The sequence below is a fragment of the Cornus florida genome, unplaced genomic scaffold (assembly GCF_030987335.1).
Source record: "Cornus florida cultivar Cherokee Brave unplaced genomic scaffold, ASM3098733v1 CherokeeBrave_3.0.0_Hap2_Chr10, whole genome shotgun sequence".
Classification (NCBI taxonomy): Eukaryota; Viridiplantae; Streptophyta; class Magnoliopsida; order Cornales; family Cornaceae; genus Cornus; species Cornus florida.
Window position 1 is genome coordinate 78,819,289 of NW_026775580.1, and position 16,843 is coordinate 78,836,131.

The following is a 16,843-nucleotide window of genomic DNA, read 5'->3' on the forward strand; positions in this document are numbered from 1 at the left end:
TAACCCAACATGTAGTGAAGAATCTATTTATGGACCGCCTGCCTTAGAGTTGGCCACTGCGATAGGAAAAGGTACAGAGATTTCATTACAAAGAAGCAGAGTTAGTCAACACTCGGATGTTTTGGGGGTTGCTGAAGTGACTAGTCAAGCTATGGAGGTGGTTGAAAATTTTGGTAAAGATCATGTAGTTATCCCTTCTTTGATTTTAAGAGAACAGGGTCCACCCTTGCATCGTGTTGCCCCTTCTGAAATGTCAATTTTCAATGCGGAAGAGATCGTTCTTGATGTTCATCGTCGTGCTCCTTTATTCTTTATTGATTTCATAAAAAATATCATACGCGATACTCCTACCGATAAAATACCGTCTCGAGCACCTAAACTTCAAACACTTTATGAAGGACTCGCAAAACTCCCTGGAGACCATTCAGCTTTGAAGAGGCGAATTGACTCATATACCAATAATGCGGCCAATTATATTGCTACATCTTCTTCATATGCCTGTATGATGACTTCAGACTCTCAATCCCAACGATTGGCCAGTATTGATGCACAGCTCACCAACGCTAGGTCTATAGAAGATGATGGTGCTAAGCGTATAGAATCACTTCAATCTAGTTTGAGTGAAGCTGAATTTAAAGAAGCTAGATTAGCGAAAAAAATTGCAAGAAACCAGGGAAGAGACTCAAGGGCTTAAAGTCCTCATATCGACAACGGATGCACAGTTATCGCAGAAGAAGGAAGCCATCACCAAACTTTGGGAAGATCGGAAATCAATAGAAGAAGCTAACGTCATCTCGAATCGCGATATTGAAGTAGTGAAGCAACTGGAAGAGATTTTATGGCAAGAACATGACGAAACTATCGCTATGGAATTTTAGTATTGATCATCATTTTTTTTTTCAAAACAAAAAGTTGTAACTTTGAATTTTAGCAATAAAATAAATGATTTATGATCTCCATTTTATTTACAAAGATGTTATCATTATTTATTTGTTTTACCGTTCACAGTTTATACTCTTGCGGGCCAGGAGTTTATAAAGAATTTTTTTTTTTTTTTTGCAATCACAGTTTTAACTCATGTAGGCCAGGAGCATAGTGCAGTTTAAGCTCGTACGATCAGGAGCATTGCCTTCATGGGTAGTAGCGCTTCAGGAATTTGCCATTAATGGGCCTCACTCTTACTCCGTCTTCATCAATAATGAGATATGCGCCGTTAGTATAAACTTCGCGAACAACATACGGTCCATCCCATTTGGATACAAATTTATTTCCCTTGCGATTTATGACAATCGGTCTACGCACAGCTAATACTAAGTCTCGAACTTGAAATGACCGAGGTCGAACTCTCTTATTGAACGTTTTAGAAAGTCGAGCTTGATAACACTCTAGCTGTTGTTGAGCTTCTAATCTCTTTCCATCCATTGCTTCCAGTTCTTGAAGACGTAAAATGGCATTTTCTTCACTTGTAAGACCTTCTTGTATGGCTATCTTTAATGAAGGGATTTGTTGTTCCAATGGAAGAACTGCTTCTACGCCATAGACCAGAGAATATGGAGTTGCTTGAGTAGGTGTCCGATGCGTAGTGCGGTATGCCCATAATGCTTCTTCCATTCGCTCATGCCAATCTCGCTTTGTTTGGTTGACTACTTTCTTCAATAGCTCACATAGAGTCTTATTGAATGCTTCTGCGAGACCATTTGCAGGGGTATTGTACATGGAGGATTTACGTTGTTTGAATCCAAATTTCTCACAAAGGTCAGTTACCCAACTGTTTTTAAAATTCGTCCCGTTATCAGTGATGATGTATCGAGGGACACCATATCGATAAATAATGTTGGACTTGATGAAGTCAACCACTATTTCCTTTTTCATATGTTTATAGGGTGCAGCTTCCGCCCATTTTGAAAAATAATAAGTTGCAGCCAAGATATACATGTGGCCTTTTGAAGACTTTTCTAAAGGACCAACTACATCTAATCCCCATGCATCGAACGACCATGACGTCACAGTAAGGTGTAATGGTTCCGGTGGTTGGTGTATGAAGTTGGCATAGAATTGACAGGCTTGACACCTTTTTACATACTCCAAGCAATCTTTGACCATGGTGGGCCAATAATAACCCATTCTTTTGACGCGAAAGTGCAGCTTTGGACCAGATTGATGAGCTCCACAAATCCCAGAATGTGCCTCCTTCATTGCATGCGTTGCGTCATCATTTCCAAGGCAGCGAAGGAAAAGGCCCTCATAGGAACGCCTATACAATGTATCGTTGTAATAGATTAAATGAGGTGCTCGCCTTCGTATTTCAGTCTTATGGCGTAGGTCTTCGGGAAGCTTTCCATGTTCCAGATAATCAATGATAGGAATTCTCCAGTCTTCTTCCTCTTGTGTCCAACAAGAAACCACATTACTTTCTTCAAATTTATCCTCCAAGACTTGTGGCAAGACCCATCGTTGACATACAGGAACATCAACCAGGTCTTCATCAGTTAACGCCAATGTTGTAGCCAAATTTGCCAAAGCATCAGCTATCCGATTGTCTTTTCTTGGAATGTGCTCTAGTATGACGCTATCAAACCGTTCCAACAAATGAGAGGCGTAACGATGGTACGATACTAGATCATCTTTCTTAACCTCATATTCTTTAAGAAGTTGGTTGATCACCAACTTAGAGTCTCCATATATTTCGAGGTCCGTGATGTTCATCTCATTCGCCATTTAAAGGCCGATAATCAAGGCTTGATACTCAGCTACATTATTTGAGCAGTTTTTAGCAAGTGCAAAAGAGTATGGAATGACATGTCTCTTTGGAGAAACAAAAACTACACCTGCTCCAGCCCCATCTGATCGTGCTACCCCATCGAAAAACATTATCCATGGAGGGAGGATGTCCACAAGGAAGACTTCTTCATCAGGAAAATCTTTAGAAATTTCCCAATCGGCTGGAATAGGATGGTCAGCTAAAAAATCAGCTAAGACTTGTCCTTTTACTACTTTTCGTGGCACATAAATAATTTCAAATTCGTTGAACAAAATTGACCACCTCGCCAATCGTCCGGAAAGGACCGGCTTAGACATGACATATTTGAGAGGATCTGCCCTTGCAACAAGATGTATCGTATGAGCCAAGAAATAATGCCTCAATTTCTTAGAAGCGAAAACAAGTGCGAGGCATGTTTTTTCAATTAGAGGATAATTTCGCTCCGTCGGGGTGAGTCTGCGACTTAAATAATACAATGCATTCTCTTTATGTTCTTCATTATTCTGAGCAAGTAAGGCACCCAGCGATTCTTCTTGCGCAGCAATGTAAAGTATGAGTGGCTTTCCAGGTACCGATGCTCCCAATACCGGAGAATTGAGAAGGTACTTTTTGAAGCTATCAAAAGCATTTTGGCATGATTGGTCCCAATTAAATGGAACATCTTTTTTTAGGAGTCTGTTAAAAGGCTGACAACGACCCGCTAAATTTGAGATGAACCGACGAATGAACGCAAGTTGACCTTGTAAACTTCTAAGTTCACGTAAATTCTTTGGTGGCGGCATCTTTTGAATGGCCTCAATTTTATTAGGATCAATCTCAATAGCATGATGACGTACGACGTATCCCAGGAATTTCCCTGAAGTCACACCAAATGCACATTTAAGTGGATTCATCTTAAGTTGATATTTTTGAAGGCGATTAAAGACAGTACGTAAATCCTGTAAATGATTTCTTTGTTCTTTTGTCTTAACCACCAAGTCATCAACATAACATTCAACAATCTTGTGGAGTATGTCGTCGAAGATCCTTTGCATAGCGCGCTGGTATGTTGCTCCTGCATTTTTTAGTCCAAAGGGCATAACTTTGTAACAATATATGCCTTTAGGAGTGCGAAAGGCAGTTAACTCCTCGTCCCTCGGAGTCATTCTTATCTGATTGTACCCAGAGTAACAATCCATAAAAGAGAGAGCTTCATGTCCAGTGGTTGCATCTACAGTGAGCTCAGGGATAGGAAGAGGAAAATCATCTTTTGGGCATGCCTCATTCAAATCACGAAAGTCCACACAGATTCGAATCTGTCCATTTTTCTTCTTCACTGGAACAATGCTCGAAATCCATGTTGGATATTTGACCTCACGGATAAACCCTACTTCAATCAATTTGTTGAGTTCTTCCTCTATCCTTGGAACTAGCTCTGGACGGAAGAAACGTTGAGACTGCTTAATCGGACGTGTCCCACGTTTGATAGCGAGATTGTGCACTGCAATTTTAGGATCAAGACCGGGCATCTCTTTGTATGTCCAAGCAAAGACATCCTTATACTCAGACAATAATTGAAAGTAATCATTTTCTTCTGAGTGGTTTAGGAATGCACTGACAAAAACTGGTTTGGGTTGATCGTCAGTTCCTAAGTTGATTTCTTTGAGTTGATCAACAGTAGCCTGCCCCCCGTCTTCTAGTGTTGGTGGAGCTTTCTCGATATCATTTGGTTGTTCACAGTCAGGTTGCTCTTCAACAGTGATGTGATGAAGTAACACAAGACAATTCGCCAGTGCCTTCTATTCTATCCACTTCTGCTGATTGATTAGTAAATACAATGGTTCACCTTCGAGCTTTCAATGTAACATCATTGGTGACATCTATCTATGTCTTACGTTTCATTCGCGAAGGCACTAGGCTCTGAACCTCACTATTATTCACCACGTCGATGTTAGCTTCTTCTGACTTCACAATCTTGCTGTTTTTTAGTGGTGCATCATGGATAGTACCAATTCGAGAAAATACTGACTTTCTAGATTGAGGTTATGCAGATTTTCTTCCTTGGTCATGAAAGCTCATTCTGTTAAAAACGGAGTTACGAGGCAAATTGCTGATATGAGAACTTGAAACATTTGATTCTCGGCTTGACAACTTGTTGAATACAGATGTTCGATTGCATGGAGCTCTTATACGGTCAAAGACTGATTTTTGATGCCCAGTCTGCTGATCTTATTCATCCTCAACTTCTTCAAACCCAATGTATGAGGTGCTTGACTTCTTATCCCTCTTTGTGATTTGAATTCGAAGTGGCTCAGAAGCTACGAAACCGAGACCAGACTTAGGTGAAATGATTTTATGCCCTTGATCTTTCAACTTCTTTTGTGTCTCATTGAGGCCGTGCACCTTCTCACCGGTGACCTCAGCATTCAGTTTTCCAAGGCTTGCAGGATTTGTAAAATCATACCCCGACTTAGCCAAGAGTTGGTATGCTTTAGGATCGAATCCTTCATCGGTCCTTTGTTTTGGAAGTGATAAATGATCAACCATAGATTGAGAAGACCGCACGAACCTTCTTAACAGAGACTTGGAAGGCGAAGACTTCTGAATCTTAGGGAGAGGAAGAGTTAACTCTCCTTTAAGCTTTTGCATATCTTCTTTTTCCTTGGTTTGTGACATCTTTAATTTAAATTCCTTAGTTTCAATTATCTCGATAACAGGTGCCTGCCCTTCTTGTCGCTGAGATTTTGGAACATACTTTAAAATAGGTTTCGTCCGATGTGCTTTTATCGAGACCCCTCGCGTTTTAGCTACCTTTATAATGTCTGTCACTGAAACGTCTAGTGGATCACTTAATGCTTCTTTTGCTTTTGTAGATTGAATCTCTTGTGTAGACGGAAGGCTTGGGATGGGCACTTCCGAAGGTGTATCATGATCGACATAGAACTTGGCATCGGCAAAATTGAGATTCTGCCTCTGTAAATGGCTTATGATTCGCCACAACCGTTTGTACGCCATTTTTGTAGAATTTGAAGCACTGATGAAGAGTCGATGGAATGACGCCATTACTATGTATCCAAGGCCTTCCCAACAACAAATTGTAGGACGTCTTTGCATCAATCACATGGAATAAGGTTTCTGCTTGGAGCTCGCCAATAGTTAGCTTTGCCCAAATCATGCCGATAGCTCTCTGTCTTCCTTGGTTAAAACCTTAAATAATAAGACGGCTACGCGATAACTCGTCAATTGTGATGCCAAGATTTTTCATCGTAAATTTTGGAATTAGATTCACCGCCGAGCCACCATCAACAAGAATACGAGTAATTCTTCGTTCTTTTATGTAACCGGAGACGAAGAGAGGACAATTGTGCGGCTTCGAACCCAACTGAAGATCCTCGTCCGTGAAAACAATTGGTGCACAACATGACTCAAACGTACCTCTGACCACTTCATCATCATCAGATTTTTCAATGATGGCTGTATTATGGTTCTCTACAGTCTGGACTTCATCTTGATCCTCGTTCTTCTTATCATTAAGGCTTGTTTTCTTAGTTAAAACCATGTAAGTTGTTACAACTTCGTCATTTAGGTATCCTTTTGGAAAGAACTCTTGCAAAGTAATAGGCTTCTGACTCTTTTTGCTTATAGAGGTGTGTTTAGTTGACTGTGTCTTCTTGACCCATTTTCTGTTATGGCCAGACTATTTATGGTGATATTGGGGTTTCTTCTTCCTTTGCCCTATGTCAGAATAATTAGTCTGAAAAATATCAGCTTGTTGCTTCCGTGGTTTCTTTCTTGTCACCAGAGTCCATCCTTCTTCATCATCCTGATGAAAAACCCTTCCAAATGTTGAAATGTCACGTACACTCCCTTAGCCAATATAGATTGGGATTGGTTCCAATGAACCAAACTGGATAGTTGTGCAAGATACCTCCGAAGTTAAAGGTTGAGAACGAGCACTCCCCACGACAGAGGTTGTCAAAGTAGCAGTAGTATGATTTGAAGTTACAACTTCGTCTGTATCCAACAAGATTTTTCCCTATTTTTGCCAGATTCATCACCACCTCCTTGAAAATAAAACACTTCTCAATTGGATGACTGATAATGCGATGATATTTGCAGTATTTTGGATCGTTGATACGTCCCATCTCTGGAGGACGTTTGCATTCAGGGAGTTCTATAACTTTACTTTCAAATAAACATTCCAAGATGCCAGGAACATCGGAATCGGGGAAGGGGTATTCTTTCTTCTCTAACTCCTTTAGCGTGGGACGCTGTCTTTCCCTCTCTTAAAACTGGCGAGGCTTTTTATTATCCTTCTTGTCATCTTTAACAGATATCTTGATTGGGGTGGTTGAGATAGCCATTGAATCTTTAGCCGTATTTTTTGATGACTTGTCGCCCTTCTTCCAGTCCTTCTTATCTTTGCGTGGTTCTATAGTCACGGGACTTTTGCCGTCATGGGATTTCATACTGATCTCCATGTCATGGGCACGCGTAGCCAATTCCTCAAATGTGTGAGGTTTTATGCCTTGCAGAATGTAGAACAGGCCCCAATGCATTCCCTGCATACACATCTCCACAGCAGATACTTCTAACAAACGGTCCTTGTAGTCAAGACTGAGGGCTCTCCACCAATTAATGTAGTCGATTACAGGCTCATCCTTCCATTGCTTCGTGCTAGTCAACTCTATCATACTAACAGTACGACGAGTGCTATAGAACCTGTTCAAGAATTCTCGTTCCATCTGGTCCCAACTATTAATTGATTCTGACTTTAGGTCAGTGTACCACTCGAACGCGTTTCCTTTAAGGGACCGGACAAACTGTTTGACTAGTAAGTCCCCCTCTGTTTTGGCATTGTTACAAGTCTCGACAAAATGGGCAATGTGTTGCTTGGGGTTACCTTTTCCGTCAAATTGCTGAATCTTCGGAGGTTGGTATCCTACATGCATTCTCATACTGTCGATTCTCCTTGTATAGGGCTTTGAGTACATGAGAGTGCTCTGTGAGACACCACCATATTGAGCTCAGATTGTATTCATTATCATATCTTGCAATTATTCAACAGATAATGAAGAGACTGAAGAAGAGGTATGATTGGTTTGACCAGTCGCCTGTTCTATCCCCGGCGTCTGGTTTTGACTGGTCGCTTGTTCTGTCACCGGCGTCTGTTTGGGATTCTCCCTGTGAGTACCTTGTGCTGTAGAATTAGGATTCTCCGTTAGTATTGCTGTGGAAGATGTAGGTTTCCCAGACGGTGGTGGTGTGAAAGTTGCCCGATTCCCGAATGGCATTGGTGTTTCACCGAAGGTCTGAACTTCCAATTTATTCATTAGTGTAGCAATTTGCAAGTCCTTCTCTTCAATAGTCTTTGTGAGGTTCTCAATGGAATGAGCCATAGTTGCTAGTTGTTCCTCCACCGTAGCAGCTCCAGTCATCATAGCAGCAACCACATCTGAGTATGATAGGCCTTGAGAATCCACGTTCCTTGAAGTGATTGATTGCTCCGAAGTCTGACGTGGTGACTCTAGGGGTGAACCGACACTAGAGTGAGCATCATAGATAGAACGAAGTGAATCTGGTGGTGGAGCGTCCTCTGGAACAATGTCAAGGTTTTTGACATGTTGAGTTTTCACGTTCGCCGGTGTTGTAGGATTAGTTTTCACCACATCTTGCTGAAGTTTGAATGACGCCATCGCCTGGGACTTGCTACGTGTCACAGGGCCCGTCAAGGTACTTCCATCGCTTAATTTGGTCTTCGTGCCACTTTTCATGGTGGCTTTAGCGTCGACCTTTGCAATAGCGATGTTCTTTTGGGCTTTCTTGTCTGTCTGAATCTTAGGGGGAGCCATAGAATCTGATAGAGAAGAAACTTGATGGTAGGAGAAAGAGATGAGAGGCAAAGGTTGTCCCACCGGGCGTGCCACAAATTTTGTACACACAAGTTTTGTAAGTCTGCAATAGAAACAAAATATGGAGCAAAATAGAATTTTATTAATTTATGAATGTGGAGTACAGTCCTTTGTAATATCTTTTACAAAAAAAAGAATGGTCCTCTGATTCGATCTCATTGTTTTTGGTTGGTTGGATCCAAGGGCTGCACGAGCTTGTTCTTGAATCACTGTGGAATTTGATGAAGAACGGCACGTTGTTGTATGTGCTTGATATTCTTCGCTTTTGAGTTTCGATTCTGAATTTGTGTCTGAATTCTGAGTCTCTGGATTTCTGAGTCTCTGAACTTCTGAATTCTGAATTTGTGTCTGAATTTGTAGACTTCTGAATTCTCCATCTTCCCCTTTTTCCAGGCCTCTATTTATAGGCTTCTTGGATTAATAGGATGATGACACGTGTCATCTCCTGAAAAGGATAAAACTATAACTGAGTCGGGCCGGTTATATTGTGATAATTATTCTTAAAGATAATTATTCAAAATATATTTTACTAGGAATAATTATCGTTTCATTTAATTATCTGGGTTGGGCTAATTAAATAATTTAAGTGGATCAAGCCAGGTAAATTAAATAATTTATTTAAACATTAGGCATATATTTAATGGGTCCATTCGTTAAAACCAAAGTCCACTAAATTTTAGTGTCTACATACAGTCCTTTCAAAACCAAATCTTTGACTCTACTGTTGACATCCGAGATTGACAGGGAGGTGCTCGCAATAGATGTGAACTGTCCGATCAGATGATGAAGCATTTTGGATGATGCAATGTTTTGTCCATGTTGATTTCATGTGTTGTTTTTGTTGGTCCAATTATTTATACGTCGGTCTGATTTTTTTTTTTTTTTTTAATTTTTTTTTTTCTACTTAAAGAGTAACGGATACATAAAAGGGACGGGTTCGTTTTTGTTGCGATTTCAATGAATAGAGAGTTTAACAAGATTCTTCTACCACATCAATAGATATAGACACCCAATAAAATACAATCTCTCAGAATGATAGCAATTGTCTAATATTTTCGTTACAAACATCCAAAAATGATAAAAATATATATATTCGTTCAAATATTTTTGTTATTGTATTTTAGTTAAAAACAAATTAAATTTAAATATTACTGTTCTCGTTTCATCGAGTGAGTGGAAATGTTGGACTTCCTATTTTACCTATATTTTTGGTGAATTTATAACATTTTTTTATTTCAAATTACATAATATGGACGTAGACTAGATTATTTTTTATTTTATTTTGGAAGACTCAAAAACAGAATGAATCAAACAAAAAATACTTTCAATATTAACTTTAAAGTTTGAACCATATAACTTCAATTCCAATGAAATGAAACCTAATTAAAGTCTTCATTTTTTTTTTTTTGTCCAGTTAATAGTTACTCCGTATTAAGTTAAGACATAACACAACGCAACATATTCATAATGAGAAAATATAAATTTTGCTTGGACTTGCAAACATTTTAGAATTGCAGCAAAAAGGAAATCAAAGTATTATTAATACATTAAAATGATGGATGGATCCTTAGAAAACCCATCTGGGGATGATGCAACCAAAACCACCACGAGGCTGCTGCCGGCCGCGACATGAAGACTTAGAAGGCCAAACCTCAGCTCTTCTCCCCGTCTTACGAACAGCTTTGATCACAATCTTGCGGTCCACATACCCCAACACCGTGATCTTGTTCAACACCAAATCTATTTCCACACACGTTACCCCTGTAAATACATATATATCATATATACTACATAACAGTGCATGCCTGTGTGTGTGTCTCTGTGTAATGTGCTGCCTGGCCAGCCTATAAAGTCTCAACTAGTCTACAAGACTACTGGTGACATTCTATATATACACGTCTTAACATCTATATTTATATGACATTTTGAAATATGGTGTCACATTTTGGGGCATAAAGTTTGACACGTTTGTTCTTAAAAATGAATGAGAAAATAAATAAATTGGCATACCTTTGATCTTGCCCAAGGTTTTTCGGATAGACTTTTCACATGCCTTGCAGTGTAGGCGTACCTTTAGCTCAATAACCTGCAGTACAACATATATTTATTATTAGTTTCATAATTCAGCTTAAATATCAGTTGGGAAAAAAAAAAAAGAAGAAGAAAAGAGATTTGGAAAGAAATGCAGACCTGCATGAGATTAGAGAACTAGAACTGCAATAAACACAAGTTGAACTTGCTAATGCAAAAAAATAGTGGTACATATGTGTGTGTGTGTGTGTGTGTGTGTGTGTGTGTGTAGAGGAGACTTGGTGATGTAATTAGAAAGCAAAGGTGAGGCAAATGATTGTTGGTTCATCATGGCTCATTATGCATAGTAGCATGCGTGTGACTGTGGATGTGGTTAATCCTAAATTAATTACACACATTCATGAGAAATATTAATGTTAGGTACTTAATTCTTCATTTATTTAGCAGTCCGTATGTCTGTTAGTGGATGTGTGGGCCTCTTGGACCTTGTGTCTTAAGGAAACTTATGGACAAGGAAGGCCCAATTAGTTGGCCCTTTTCAACTTGAGGTTGGGCTGTAGTATGACTTCAAAATTCACCCTTGGTGCTAAACTTTGCATCCTGCTCATATCTGCCGACGATTGTTTTTTTTTTTTTTTGGCTATTTCAATCATTAGTGTCCAACAAAAACTCTTTATTAGTAATGATTGATATTTTTTACTATTTTAATCACTATTGTCCAACAAAAACTTTTAATTGATAATGAATAAGGACATATATCTCTCATTTCAAAGTGTTCAAATTAACGATGGACATATCAATCGATAATAATACTTCATCATTTTTCTTTTGACACCATACAAAGTATATGTGAAATTCGATGCTCTCTCTCTCTCGGCAAGGTGCTAATCTTCAATGGCTATTTCAATCACTATTGTCCAACAAAAATTCTTAATTAGTGATGAATAAAGACATATCTCTCTCATTTCAAAATGTTCAAATTAACGATGGACACATTAGTCGATAATATTGAATACTTTCATCATTTTCCTTTTGCCACCAAATAAGTACATGTGAAACTCTCTCTCTCTCTCTCTCTCTCTGGGCAAGGTGCTAATCTTTTATGGTTATTTCAATTACTATTGTCCAACAAAAACTTTTAATTAGTGATGAATAAGAATATATTTCTCTCCTTTCAAAGTGTTCACGTCAGTCGATAATAATACATGCTTTCATTATTTTCCTTTTGACACCACACAAGTATATATGAAATTCGATGCTCTCTCGAAGATTACATTCCCAATTTTATTTTTCCAAACATAATATAATTTTTTTCCCCCTAAAAATAGAAGTTTTGACCTTCTGGATACCTTGAAAGGAAATTGCTGGTTCCATAAATTGATGGTGCCATAAAAGATGAACTAGATTCAAATTTATAAATTGATGGTGCCAAAAGAGATGAACTAAATACAAATTTAGCATTTGACATTATTTGAACAAAAATTACTTCTCTCAATGTTGAGCCCACATTGTAACCCTCAACATTCCAAAGAATATACACTAAACTCCACATTCTCACATCAGCGTATGTTATACCAAATCATCATCATCAACCCATACTTCAATTAAAACCTGCCTAGCAGAAATATTCATTCATAAACTCCATCTACCATACAAAGAAGACTTTGAAGCAAACCTATCTGCAATCCTACCTAAGAATTGTAAATGTTTTGTCTTTTAGATTGCAAAATTAGAATTGGATTTTGGCTTATGCTACACATAAGTTACTCCCCCTACTATTATACAACTATTCCTATAAAACAGACTACTAAGATTAAACAAGAGCTCACAGAACCCTCCACAAAAAGAGAATTGAGGCCTACTGCAAAACCCCATGTTTGTTGAATACTGCACAATCTCCTTTCAGCACTCCCATGGTACGGTTGGATCATGACCATGAATCTACAACTTCCGACTGAAGAATCTGTTTTTGTGACCATTGAAACGTTCGGAAATTTGCACGCTTTTTCAAGCTGATTATTTATCTGGTAGTAACTATTAAATGCATATGAAATGTTCCCCTTAGCATCCAAATTCCCACAAGTTGTCTGGTAGCCCAGGCTAGCTTGTGCAGTCAGCACGTCCACAAGCATAGTTCACACTCGGTGCCACGTCTGGATCATCAGGCCTTACTCATCAGGCCTTACTGATGGCTTTATCACACACCACTTTCACTCTAGATACTGCACACCCTTTGCCGGGACTAAACTCCCAAATTCGTGGTACCGAGGTTAAGCTGGTACTTGGCTAGCCCATCGAATGTAAATATCCCCCAGTGGCGCTCAAAATTCCCTGGCTGAATACTCTTGGCATCCTCATCAATCAAACTAAACGAGTAGGCATCAATGGGGCCAGGACGTCTAATTGGGATTCTCATGGGACTTAGAAATCTCTTCCAGTGCCACTACTACCTACTACTAATGGAGCCTGGCTAAGCAAAGGTATGGTGTGTTTCACTAGATATTTTTTTTAGATTGTTAGCAATATTATTTTTCACATTTAAGTGATTTCACCCAAGAAAAAGTTATACTACTAGCTACACCTACCTCACCTTCTGATAAAAAAAAATAACTCAATTCCATTAGGTGTACCTGTTAGAGTTGCAATGCACATTCCATTAGGTGTACCTGTCAAATTATTGTGGCAGAAACGCAAAATAACAAATTATTGTGGCAGAAACGTAAAATAACAACGCACATTGTTCGAGGAATAATCAAGCAATCACAAAAGAAAAAAAAATCACACACAAGAACACAAGATATACATGGTTCACTCAAATCTTAGGGTTAAGTCCATGGAGCACATCGAACAAATTCACTTTGAAAAGGGCTACGTCCATGGAGCACATTCATTTCTTTCTTATATTGGCACACATTTATCTCTCATTTTCATTCCTATTTATAGGGTCCCAAACTTGTCCTATAAGAACTTGTCTTTTGTAGAATCCAAAATCAATAAGGAAATTAAATCAGATCAGGAAACCGAATTTTCCTTAAATCAATAAGGAAGTCAAATCAGATTAGGAAACTGAATTTTCACTAAAATTAGCATTCTTGAAGTTTTCACATAAATCTTCTACCTAATCGGACTCCACAAAACTACAACAGTACCATTTCTTAAATTTACCACAACACGACAATAAGAATGCTACTGACAAATCAGTTAAATCCCACCTAAGATGAAAGAGAAAGAGAGAGAGAAAAATATATGCCAATTACAATTGTGATGGAAATGAAAAAGGATCATAAGTTAGTAACAAAACCGATGCATGCTGTGGAATCGATTCCCTTCAACGTCTCAAATTTGTTCTTTTTGTTATGGCATGAGGTACAATTAATTGCAAGTTCGGAAAATTGTGCAGCAACTACGAAAGTGGGTTTTATTCAATAAGTTGGGTTTTATTCAATAAAGCTGCCGTTGCTAATTTAAAAGCTAAAATCAACAGAATGGGAATCCCATTACTAATTCAACGATAATATTCAAACTTATCATTGTTTCTTTCTGTTGTAAGTTTTATATATCTTCTTTTTTAATTTTCTGTTCGTAGTTGTAAATTAAAAAACTGAATGTCATATGCGCTACACAGGTATAAAGAGGCAGTATATATCAATATAACAGGATAAAAGTAAAGAGCAGTAAATCTATTATGGAAAGTTATATAAGGATAGCAGGGACCTCATAATAAAAAGTATCATCTTAGAAATTATTTTGGTAACTTGAAGGATTTATTTTAATTGCTAACTTATTTTATTATTTAGTAAATTATTTTATTATTTTATCTATAAATAATTTGAAACATCTTGATTGAAATTCAATTAAATAATTACTTATTTAATTTTAATTTATAATCTATTTAATAATTCGAAACATCTTGATTCAATTTTAATTAAACAATTAACTATTTAATTTTAATTGGTAATTTATTTTATTATTTTGTAAATTATTTTATTAAATAATTACCTATTTTATTTTAATTGGTAACTTATCGAATTTATTTTAATTGGTAACTTATTTTATTATTTGGTAAGTTATTTTATTATTTTAATATACATAACTTGTTTTAGTTGTTCTAATAGTTTTATAAAAACTCTCTTATTTTAATTTATTATTTAGGAAAAAGTTAGAAATAGAATAAAATAGAAAAAGTAAAATTGTTTAAACCTTGAAGAATTCCGAGCATAATAGGAATTATTTTAATTGGTAACTTATATGATTTATTTTAATTGGTAACTTATTTTATTATTTGGTAAATTATTTTATTATTTTATCTATAAATGTTTTGAAACATATATTCTGATTGAATTTCAATTAAACAATTACCTATTTCATTTTAATTTGTAATTTATTTAATGATTTGAAACATCTTGATTGAATTTCAATTCAACAAATACTTATTTAATTTTATTTGGTAACTTTTTATTTTAATTGGTAACTTATTGGATTTATTTTCATTTGTAACTTATTTTATTATTTCGTAAATTATTTTATTATTTTATTTATAAATGATTTGAAACATCTTGATTGGTAATTTATTAATCTTCTTTTATTTTTTCAAAATGTTTCAAATCATTAAATAAATCTTTCATTTAAACAATTACCTAATTTTAATTGGCAATTTATTTTATTATTTGAAAATAATTAGATCTATATTTATATTTAGGAAAGAGTTTGAAATAGAATAAAATAGAAGAAGTAAAGTTGTTTTAATCTTCAAGACTCTGAGCATAATAGGAATTATTTTAATAGGTAACTTATAGGATTTATTTTAATTAGTAACTCATTTTATTATTTGGTAAATTATTTTATTATTTTGTTTATAAATGATTTGAAACATCTTGATTGAATTTCAAATAAACAATTATCTATTTAAACAATTACCTAATTTTAATTGATAATTTATTTTGTTTGGTAACTTATCGGATTTATATTAATGGGTAACTTATTTTATTATTTGGTAAATTATTTTATTATTTTATCTATAAATGATTTGAAACATCTTAACATATTGATTGATAATTTATCAATTCTCATTTATTTTATCAAGATGTTTTAAATCATTAAATAAATTTTTAATTAAACAATTACCTAATTTTAATTGGTAATTTATTTTAGTATTTGGAAAGATTTAAATCTATTTTTATATTTAGGAAAGAGATATAAATATAATAAAATATAAAAAGTAAAGTTGTTTTAACTTGAAGAATCGGAGCATAATAGAATTTATTTTAATTGGTAATTTATAAGATTTTTTTTAATTGGTAACTTATTTTATTATTCTGTAAATTATTTTATTTTTTTATTTATAAATAATTTGAAACAAATAGAATAAAGAATTTCAATGAAATAATTTTCTATTTAATTTTAATTGGTAAGTTATTTTACTATTTGCTTTATAGGAATTGAACGTGAATCCATAGACCATATATTGATATATAGCATATATATATATATATATATATATATATATATATATAATATATAATTTTAAAAAAAAAATAAATAATCAATTCCCATAATATTATTTGTTTTAGCAATAAAAAAGAAAGAAAATTATATAGGGATAATTCTATAAAAATGGAGTTTTGTGGTCAAAGGAAAAACGAATAAAGTTAAAACCAAGTTTTCCAAATTAATGAAATTTTATGAAAGTCTAACGGGACATAGAAAAAATTTTATGAAAATCTGACGTGGACATGCAAAATTACTGTATATCATCTTTTTATTCATAAAATATAATTCTATTGTTGTTATGAAATTATGCTACTAGCTTCCCTTTCCTCAAATCTGATAAAGATTTTGGGTTTAAATCAAGTTTGAAGGAAAAGATGTTTCGGAGGGAATGTGAGGGAGAACAAAGATTTGTTGTTGTTGTTGTTTTGTTTTTTTAAATTTGTTTTTTAAAAATGAGTTCGTTAGTTAGGTGTGGGCATAAGAGAGAGATGGCAGATGGTGGTTCCTTTGAAAAGAGGGGTTGCTATAAATGGATTTGCTGTCCTTATTCAATTATAAAAATAGGGTTGGAATTTTTTTTTTTTTTTTTTTTTTTTGAAAGTTATTAGGGTTAGAACTTGGGTCCCGAGATACGGAATGTGACATGGTCCAATGAGGTGCGGACAGCTGT

The 16,843-nt window shown here is 35.7% G+C and overlaps 1 protein-coding gene across 2 annotated transcripts; it reads right to left on the reverse strand.

The window, feature by feature from the left end:
• Positions 1 to 10,088: 10,088 nt before the first annotated feature.
• LOC132278842 (heavy metal-associated isoprenylated plant protein 28-like) lies at positions 10,089 to 10,912 on the reverse strand. Of its 2 annotated transcripts, none has more exons than XM_059780739.1 (3): positions 10,843 to 10,912; positions 10,663 to 10,738; positions 10,089 to 10,392 (listed from the first exon to the last, which is right to left on the reverse strand). In XM_059780739.1, exons 1-3 carry the CDS (start codon positions 10,846 to 10,848, stop codon positions 10,220 to 10,222), a joined length of 255 nt encoding a protein of 84 aa, XP_059636722.1. In that variant the 5' UTR covers positions 10,849 to 10,912; the 3' UTR covers positions 10,089 to 10,219. The 2 variants fall into 2 exon arrangements, with proteins under 2 accessions (XP_059636722.1, XP_059636721.1); XM_059780738.1 differs by having other exon boundaries at positions 10,089 to 10,413.
• Positions 10,913 to 16,843: the final 5,931 nt, after the last annotated feature.

Bases quoted from the DNA above. Each gene is read 5' to 3' on its own strand.
- LOC132278842 (XM_059780738.1), bottom strand. The intron at 10,414-10,662 runs GTATGCCAATTT...ATGTATTTACAG, and splicing joins AACCTTGGGCAAGATCAAAG to GGGTAACGTGTGTGGAAATA.